The following is a 10891-nucleotide window of genomic DNA, read 5'->3' as shown; positions in this document are numbered from 1 at the left end:
ATGGACTTTAATTTTTTTATTATAAGCTTTATATTAATGGTTTTCTAAAATTTTATTCTGCAGGACAAACAAACTTGATTGTTTATTGTAAATCTATAAAATTACGAAATAAAATATACGGCTGGAAAAACATTTATCTATCATATCATGGGTTATTTTACACATATGTATACAAAATATTTATAATTCTGTAAATAGAATAATATTAGATAGAAAATAGGAGAGACAAAAGAGATATTTTTATTTTCTATATTTTGATTTACAGCGTTACAGCAAAATGAAAACGACCCTTCAAATCTGTGAAGTAGGCACGACGTTCTATTATATAATATATTTATATAACATTTAAAAAATACATAGAGTTTCAATGGCATTTTTTATAATTCCGGAGTTTCTTATAAAAATAACGAAGAGTTCTGCAATTTTTATCCTAAAAAAACAAAAATGAAAAAATGTGCTAACTTTGCGAATCTAGCACGACACCTTTTCTAAAGTACAAGAAAATAATAAATATTGGTACATTTAACAAGTTCCAGTTAGTACTATTAGAGTTTGACCGATGATTGTATTGTAATTTAAAAAATATTCACACGATTAATATTTTTCTGCACTAAAACATTAAACATACCACGACACTTGGATAAAAAGGTCGTGCTATTTATCGCAGTTCCAGCGATAGTTTTCGTCAGTTCTGGCAGAGTTCTGTGCTACACAATCATTTTTAAAAATAATTCTGGCGATTGCATTTTTAAAAATAATTTTTTAACATACGAACTAGCACGACACTTGGACAAAAAGTATCGTGCTGTTTATTTATTGCAGTTCCAGCGACAGTTCTCGCCAGTTCTGGCAGAATTCTGCGCTATACAATTATTTTTAAAAATAGTTTTGTCGATTACATTTTTAAAAATACTTTTTTTAATATACGAATCGCCATACTTGGACACTGTGATAAATAGGCAGCACGACACTTTTTATCGAACTGTACCACTGGGAAAATAGGTATACACCGGACTACAAGACTTTAAGACTTCTGACTTCAAGGCTTCTTGCTTCAAAACTTCCGGCTCAAGACCTTCAACTTTAAGACTTCCGGCTTCAAGACTTTCGGTTTCAAGACTTCCGGCTTCAAGACTTGGTTTGAAGATTTCCGACTTTAGGATTTCCGGCTTTAGGACTTCCGGCTTTAAGCCTTCTAGCTTTGAGATTTCCGACTTTAGGACTTTCGATTTTAGACCTTCCGGCTTTAGGACTTCCAGCTTCAGGACTTCCGGCTTCAGGACTTCCGGTTTTAGGACTTCCGGCTTCAGGACTTTCGACTTTAGGACTTCCGGTTTTAGGATTTCCTACTTCAAGATTTCCGGCTTCAGGATTTCTGGCTTCAAGACTTTTGGTTTTAGGACTTCCGGTCTCAGGACTTCCGGTTTCAGGACTTCCGGTTTCAGGACTTCCGGCTTCAAGACTTCCGGTTTCAGGACTTTCGACTTTAGGACTTTCGGCTTCAGAATTTATGCCTTTAGAACTTCCGGTTTTAAGACTTCCGGCTTTAGGTCTTCCGACTTCAGGATTTTTTCAGGCTAAACTTTCCAGCATTTTTACTTTTCAGCATTTTTATTTTCCAGCATTTTGTTTGTAAGAAACTTTTAACATTTAATTTGATGGGATAACCACTCAAGAAATAGGTGTACACCGGAATTCTGATTTCAAGACTTCATCGCACTCCACAGATTATCATGGACTTCGTCGGACTTCATTGGATTTCATCGGATTTCACAGATTTCATGGACTACGCTAGACTTTATCGGACTATGTTGGACTTCATCAAACTTCATCAGATTTCACCGAAATTTACGGACTTTATGAACCACGCTGGACTTTATCGGATTTCACCAGACTTTATCGAATTTTGTCGCCTTCACGGACTGTCATTGGACTTTACTAGATTATAACTGTTATAAATTTTATTGGACTACGTTGGACTTCATGAATTACGCTGGATTTTATCAAATTTCACCGAACTTTATGGACCACGCTGAATTTGATCAAACTTTGTGGCTTTCACGGATTGTCATCTAACTTCACTAGATTACACGAACTATTATAAACTTGATCGAACTTCACCGGATTTCACAGACTTCATGGACTACGCTGGAGCTCATTAAATTTCACCGAATTTTACCGGATTTTATTGAACTTCATGGGCTTCATGGATTTCACGGATTGTCATCGGACTACGCCTTTTCACTGGATTTCAACGATGTATGCCGTTCAATATTTTAATATTGAATTATAATGGTAAATGTTTTCATATTAGGCAGCTTGACACTTGAACAGAAAGTGTCGTGCTGCCTAATATGAGATAATATGCTGGTTCGTATTAAAAAATTATTTTAAAATATGCAATTGCCAGAACTATTTTTAAAAATAATTGTGTAGCATAGATCTCTATTAGAACTGGCAAGAACTGTTGCTGGAACTGCGGTAAGTAGAAAAAAAAAATGTTAATCGTGTGAATTTTGTTTTGTGATTGCCATCAGCGATAGAATTCTTATAGTACTAACTAGAACTCTTGTTAAATATACTAATATTTATTGTTTTTTTTATTTTAAAGAAGGAAGTGTCGTACTAGATTCACGAAATTAGCACATTTTTATTTTTAATTTTTTGGGGGGTAAAAACTGCAGAACTTTTTGTCATTTTTAAAAGGAACTTCAGAATTATAAGAAATGGAACTCTATGTATTCTTTTCATATTAACCAAATGTCGTGTCAACTTCATAGATCCATATGAAAGGCCGTTTTCGTTTTGTTGTATCGAATGTCGCAGAATATCTTTTTTGTCTTTCTTATTAACTATCTAATATTATTTTATTTGCGGAATTATTGATAAATATTTTGTATGCATATGTGTAAAATAACTTATGATAGAGAAATGTTTTCCAAGTTGTATATTTATTATTTTATAGATACAAGGTAAACAGTCAAGTTTGTTTGTCCTGCAGAATAAGATTTAAAAAAATTGTTAATAAAGCTTATAATAAAGTAATTAAAGTCCATCAATCACAGAAATATCATTCATACAAAAGGAAGAATGGTTTTACTAAAGTATTTAAAAATGTATTTTGATTTGATACAGATTTGAAAATAATTTTGTTGAATTATTAAAATAATTGTGAAAGATTTTCGAGTACGATAAGCAGCTAGCTGCAAAAAGGTTTAAGCAATCGATTTAAGCGTCCAACATAATTATTTTCAGATCTGTATCTTGCAAAACTTTTAGACATTTTAATGTCTGAAACCATATTTTTTCACTGAATATATCGTATACATTACTATATTATATTGAATTTTTATCAGGGTTGGGTAAGTTAATTGCTTATGAAATTAATTTACATTTAAAGTTATATAAACAAAACAACTAACGCACTTGGAAGTTACATTAAAATTAAATTAAGTTAAATAAAAAGTTAATTTTGAAAAAATATTTAAATTAAATTAGAAAGCCAACATTTTTTAAAGTTACATTATTCAAAACAATTAATATAAATCATTAAATAAATTTAATATTTTATTTGTACATTAAGTTTACAAAATAACAAAGAAAAACTGTTTTTTATATGAAAATGTATTTTTTTATAATTGTTATCTTTATAATTTTTTTCTTTTTTATATAAATAATTTTTTAACTTTAAAAAATAAATTAATACGTTGAAGTTTTTTTTTAAAATAACGTATTTAAAAATTAAATTATTAAAAATTAACCAAGTTAAGTTAAAAGTTGTTAGTTTTTTAACTTTTATATTTAACTTTTAATTTTTTAATTAATTACTACCCAACTTTGACTATTATAACTATTATATTTCATCGGTGAGAGAACATTCAATTACTTAATATTTTTATGATACTTGCTAATGTAATTGTAGTATATAATATCTATAAAAGCAACGTATTTATTAGAAGTTTGGTACCGCGCATATAAAGATAACGCGCGTACCTTTTCACTCGTGTACGGTACGAATGTCTTTTTTCTTCACTCTCCTCGTTCGCTTTTAGCGCTTCGCAGTAACGGCATCGTTGAGCCGCGTAAAGGATAATCCTCGATAACGATGTCGTACATTCCGAAAACGGCGTCAGAGGGTGGATCGATATGTATTTTACCTAAGGGTGACCATTCGTTTCATATTTGCTTTTGTTAGAAACGTCGCGTTAACGCGTCGACGTACGTGCGAACTAATGCAAACGTCGTCGCGCACGTGTTAAGCGGATATCGACGCCGGACCGGAGATGTATCCGTCTATCCAGAAAATAATCCAGAGATAGCATCTTCTCGCGTAGCCGCATCCATAAACGACGAGGTAGCGTCATTTTAGGGTTGACAAGAACGGGGGGGTGCGCGCTTCACGGCGCGTTCGGAGATTAAAGATTATTTACGAGATGACGATAACGTTTTTAACGATAACATCTAACGATCGGTCTTCAAAGGGGAGAAACCCACCAACCGTTTTCACGACAGACTAAGCGGGAAATGCCGCTCGTCACGATGCATTCATTTGTCTATTGGCTGGTGCCTCTGACAGCCGTTCAACTCCGATGCTAGCGAAACGTTGCAACTACCCGACGGAGATAGTTATTAATTGTCACAACTACGGCGTATGCTGTAAGAAACGTATCCCTCCATGTCTGGTACCATCAGCAACTACTTTGACCGTAATTCAATTTATCTTGTACCTTTTACTTTGATTCTGCTTTCGGAAAGAGATAAAGAATCGTTTAAACTACGATTAAAGTTCACAAAGAGTCTTCAGTAATTTTATCGGCACTGCAAATTGCAAAATTTTTAATGATAGTTTTGAAAACAGGATGACTCTATTAATTAGAAACGTCGATAATGCATTCGTACTAACATGATGTAACGCCATTCGGGTAAGATTCCTTTACGCGACGAAGCGTTACAGGCTCGGCCGAGAGTACGAAAGGGGTTGATGCGTCACGAGACAAGGGAGGCGCGAAAAGGGATGATACATAGAGAGATGGTCGCAGGCCTTTTCTCCACAATGGTGGAGAAGAGAGAAGAGAGAAGAGAGGGTGGGTGTTGTTATTTACGGTATTTAGATAACCGGCTTACGTAGGGCTCTCACACCCTCTCCCTTCCCTCCCCCATTGGCCATGATCCCGCGCCCGAGATAGCGCCGGCACAGTGTCACCGGCAACCTGCAAGAGAGTGTGTAGCGAGGTTCCGTGCGCATTCGACTTGTAGATTATTATAACGAGCATCGCGTTGCATTAGCATACGTATCTGTTCTCCCGGGAAACCCACGGCGGGCGGCTGCGCCGCCGCTGTTGCTGTTGCCGCTGCTACTGCTGCTGACGCAGTATTATACCGGAGAATTACTTCTCTCCTATTCACTACCCTAACTGCATCTCCGACCGCGATGCACTCTTCCGCTCGTTCATGCCGCGTTCGTTTCTGTCTATTCATTCATTCGATCTGTCGCATATACTGCGATTTTCCAAATTAGCACATGGACTAGGGAATCTAATTACACAAGGTCATAAATTATTTAAATACAGTTTGATTGCCTTGAGAAATAAATGTACATTGTATGATTAATGAAACGATTTAATTGTTCCGTAAAGTTGTACAAATATTTTATCCTCGCTGAAATATTAAAGTTTACAATTTAACAATGTGTTGATAGATCGATTTTTACTTTCGTTTGCTTGATTCATTATAGATTTAGTATTGTTTAGTATTGGCCGATGAAATGTTAACCATTGCTTGAAATTTATAAATTTAATCAAATTATTTGACCAAACAATGTTGCGTTAACAATTGAGATGCTCGTTAAGATTACTTTTACTCAAATGTTGAAATATATGAAAGTCACATAAATTTTTAAGAAAAAATTTATTTACGAATACTATTCATTGGAGCTCTGCAAATAAGAGTTAAAATTCTATTAGCACCATGATATATCACGAAGTACAGCGCGTTCTACATATTCTATTTTTCTTCTGTGAGGATAAAAAAATAATGTTACAGTTGCACATTGTTTTAGTTTGTTTTGTAATTATTGCGTAGCCGTGTGCAAGCACGACTGAGAATAATGCTAAGCTTAACGATAACAAGCGGAAGTCAGTGTGAGAGTTGGATTTCGGGAAACGGCAGATTTTGCTTGATATTATCTAATTGAGCTAACAGAGAAAGGATGCGTCGTTCTGCTCTAACTTCATGGTCGGTCGCGCGTATCTTCCGGGAAGAGTAGATCCAATCTTCGTTATTTCTCGCGTGTTTGAAATAGATTTTGGAAAGTGAGTTTTGATGCTATCTAACGTTGCCAAGAAACTTGGAAACTTCCAAGTCGAAGATGTGTCGTCGAATAAATAAATAGTAACTTTTATCGTTACCATTGTTACGAGTGATAGATATTTAAAGTAAAAGACTATAATTTTGTAATATAAATATCTGAAAAGAGCAAAAGAAAGAAGAAAGAGAAATAAAAGGAAACCAGAGTAATTGATTTGGCACAGTTATAGAGAAAGGCAGGCTTAATAAACCTCAATAAAAGGTACAATCGACGGATGAAAGAATCCGTGTATAAATCCGCCTTTGAGTGCATAGCGAAACCATCGGGAGGAAAACGCTGTAGACACATACATACCGCTCTTTGTTTCCCTCGCGTGTTACTCTTTTGTTCATCCGTTAGCCCCGATAGCGATGTCGAACGAAGCGAACGATCTCTCGAGCCGCTCCGGCATGGTCGGCGGAGCGACTCGTTGTGATCCGATAAACGGATAGATATCCGTCCGCCTGCCTAACCGGTACCACTATAATTAACGCTGACCTCCTGGCGACCCACCGGCAATTTTAGTAAGCGAACGATACGAAACACGGACAATCATAATAATCGCGGGCAAATCTTTCGACTTGTCAATCAGCCGACTGACACACGATGGTGGGTTGTTACCCACCACGAGGCCTGGCCCCGGGTTTGCGTGTCTCGAAACGCGGTGTTGCACGCTAACTTTGCGAATGCTCGACCATTAGCCGTGCTTTTCTTACTTCCTCGTTCGAGCTCCTCCGTGTACATCCTTCTCGTTGCATCCTTTCGGCTTGTGTAGTCTGTGGTCTTGGTATTTACGGTAACACCGACAAGTACACCATTCTAACGTTGTCCGGGCACAATCCAGCGATAGCAGGTGGTTATGCGTTCGCGTCTAGTTTGATCTGCGCACTGCTGAGTTTGAATCTCGGAGAGAAGTAAAGTTTGCAAAAGTCACAGATAAACTGACTACTAGGTTTCTTTTTCTAATTATTCTTCTCTCCGTCTTCCTCTTTCCTTTGCTCTCTGTCTTTGGTATCAAATGTTGAAAAGTTTAGATATATGTACACACAGGAAATGCCCTGTGCATGATTCAGAGGCAGAAAATATTGCTTCGCTTTCGTTACGGTCCTTTGGTGATTCGTCGAAATGGTTCGTGGGTGAAATCACAATTATTGGATCGTGGCACGACACGGATTCACATACGACTACAATGGGATACTCGAGTGGGATACAATGTGTATGAGCTTTATTGTCCCCTTGAAAGCATCGGTCAGTTCGGTCCATCTGCTGACCCAGCGATAGTTGCTATACTGTACTACTGTAGTCGTCAATTGCATCGGTTGCAACAAATTTCTAGTGTGCCCGATACGCTATTCATGTCCAAAACTTTTATACTTTTACATAAACTTATTTCTATTATGACTCGCGATACATCCATCTTTTCCTATAAATTTATTTTCCATCTCCGATTTTTAAATCCGATATATTTTTCACAAAGATTATTTAAAGCAAATATTATAAGATTATTAATATAATTATAAAATCTGCCATTATGGCACAGCGTATTAGCAATTTACGTTAGTGACAATATAATAAAATCTGAATTCGCGCGCGAGCGATAGTAATCGAGACTATGCGCGAGAAATCTGTCTCCATGATTACAGAAGTCAATCAGCCTCTAGGGAGGATCATTAAATTGCAAATGCAAATGGTGAACGGAGAAGTTCAACGAGGGTGCACCAAGTGGGCGCTAATATGCGCCAGATCCATTAATCATAACCCGGGGGATTCTGCGAGCGAGCTCATTCGAATGTGTACGAGAATAGACACGCTGCGCTACGTACGCGTGCGAGCGTACGCAGCCTAAAACTGAAACAGGTTAACGTTAGACACTCCCCGTTGCACGTTGGGGGACATTCAGCATTGTTCGTGGCGCCGAGCTACCCTAAATATTAACAATGAGCGAACAGGGGTCAGTACAACCCTCGAAAACTTTCTCTAATTCCTCACCCCCGAACCCCATCTCCTTCTTGCCTCTTACCTCCCGCATTCCCCTTCGTATCCTTTAGTCTACAACCTTAACTGTTCGCTATAGCGTACGCGCATCGTCAAGTTGTATAATATCCGCACATGGGCCAGAAGATTACACGAGAACAGCGCTCGTATTTTAATATTTTTTGATATTATTTTATTACATACATGAAATTAATTGTTGACTGATTAATATATTCAGTAGTAACAATCCATGATATTATTTAATAGAAAAGTAATCATTGCATCGTGATTATGATTAAGGCCGATACACACAATTTCTCTAATGTGTCCTGCTCAAGGATTAATTATGATACTGATATTAATGTTGACGATTTATGTGATACAGTGACAATACAGATATAACATAAAATATTTAAAAGTATCAATGAAAAATAAATATTTTTTAATTATATCGAATTATAACAACTGATTGGAAAATTATTGCTGCACATATTGCAGCGAACGTGTGATTCTTAGTAGAACGGTCCAAATCACTTGGCTAAAGTGAGCAACCGGGCAGCCATCGTTAGGTGAGTGCTTAAACCGTGGCAATATGAAAGGCGACATCCCTAAATGGACCAGTTGTGAAGGCAATATGTACCGCTCACGTGGCACGCGATTGCGCTCACAATGCGTTCCCATATACGGTGGCATACATGTGTTCTGGCCCCAGTAGTTCTTCTCCTTCCGTTCCGTACTACCTTTTCCGGCTGTCGTGGATACTGCATTCCTTATCCGATCAGCCTCTGTTCACGTAGACGAGTCTTACCTGTCCAACGAAGAGAAATGTACATTGACGATAAAGTATCACCTATCTTTCGCGTATTTATTGCAACAGTAGTAGTTGCCGGTAACAATAACGGTTCTACGGTCTTACGTGAATTATTTCGATGCAAGAGAGGCCGATTGTCTAAAAGGCTTGGACTAAATTACACTGATTGATAATTTCTCTCTCCAAATATTATACATACACATAAAATAATATGAATAACGTATTGTTAAGGTACAATTTTCTAACGTTTTAAATATAAAATTTTTTAAAATATTTGTTGAAACGTATTGTATATTGAAAGAATAATGACTCACAGAATGTTTGACCGTAACTGAAACGTCTTGTACAATATTTGTCGTGTGACCAGACATACATTTATTCACCGCCTATGAATATACGTGATATTTACATTATAATACTGCTATTGTACGATACAATGTACCGGTCGTACAGTTTTTACACGCATTGCGATCAATTACGCAGATATTTCGTTTCCTGATCAGCCAAACGTAGAAAACATTATGTAAACATTATGGACATTTCGGTCGATAATATTAATGAAACAATTTTCTTCTTCCGCCGTCCCCATTATATACATGGGATTTCAAAAGTCACGATTTCAATTTCAACAATAGACTTTTAGAGTCAAACTTAAAGCGAGAAAATAAAAAAAAATTCATTGTGTAACACGTTTAAGTCTTAAACAATTAGTAATCAATTCCATTTTAATTAAAATAAAAGGCTTGTTATTATCCTGATAAATTTGACATAAATATTGTTCAAATTGCTCCATTTTTAATATTACTCCATAAAATAATATACTATTCAATAACGAGAAATCATATCTGTTCGAGGCGCAATTACACGATCACTTGGCACTGCTTTTTATTGCGCGATAGAACGGGAGCGACGATCGTTGAGCGTGCAGCAGCTGTCGGCGCGACGAAATAATCGTAATAGAATTGTCAAAATGTAGTCGCGCGTTGTTTTATGAGTGTGAATCGATGTGAATCGCGCCGGGAGATGGGGGAGGACTTCTTTAGCGAGAGGCGCAACGGATCCGTGGAGAATCGTTTCCCCGGAGAATTACCGGGGTATTATATCGAGCTGGCAGGGATAGGGGTCTGGTGCAAATGGAGTAGCCCGGCGGAATATGCTAGTGTCACGAGGATGCTTACTAATACCTCGGATTATACAGATATCTCGACGGTATATCTTATTCGCGCGATCGCTACGGTACACACGTATGCCGCGTCTTTGGGAAATTACCATATCGCGATAAAAGTCAGCAGCGCGAGGGTTATCGTTATTTCTCGCGTAAGAAAATTACTGGTACTCGTTATAGATACCAGTCACAGATACCAAGCAATGCCGCATGAATTCATAAAATCGCTGGGCTAGAAGAATTTGTGATTTCTTGTACTGTTGTCTTGGATATCGGTAAAATCAAGAACTGTTTTATTACTTTAAATTTTATACGGTACTCTATTTCAAAGAGAATACCATTGCTTCTTCCGTTTGCACGTTTTTATAAATTTAGAAAGTTGACTTGTTCTTTTGACCGGATTGCTACATATATAAATCTCGAGAAATTGCCCAAAATATTAAAATAAAATTTCGGTGGTTGAAAATAGGAAATTTCACTTGACGAAATGAATTATGTTGATTCGTACGATGAAAGAAATCGACTGTTCCCCGTACGTTTTATTCGCAAGGTGGGTCTCAAGATGAAAGTGGGGTTCATTACTCTATTACGCGGA

General features: G+C 36.9%; 1 protein-coding gene across 1 annotated transcript; it reads right to left on the bottom strand.

The window, feature by feature from the left end:
• Positions 1–1128: 1128 nt before the first annotated feature.
• On the bottom strand, positions 1129–8375 carry LOC113003693 (PLASMODESMATA CALLOSE-BINDING PROTEIN 4-like). Its single transcript, XM_026134151.2, has 2 exons — positions 8306–8375; positions 1129–1499 (listed from the first exon to the last, which is right to left on the bottom strand). The coding sequence occupies exons 1-2, from the start codon at positions 8373–8375 to the stop codon at positions 1129–1131; spliced, it is 441 nt and encodes a 146-aa protein (XP_025989936.2).
• Between the last annotated feature and the right edge of the window lie 2516 nt (positions 8376–10891).

This window comes from Solenopsis invicta, chromosome 1, assembly GCF_016802725.1.
Source record: "Solenopsis invicta isolate M01_SB chromosome 1, UNIL_Sinv_3.0, whole genome shotgun sequence".
Lineage (NCBI taxonomy): Eukaryota > Metazoa > Arthropoda > Insecta > Hymenoptera > Formicidae > Solenopsis > Solenopsis invicta.
This window is presented reverse-complemented; position numbering and strand designations above follow the sequence as displayed.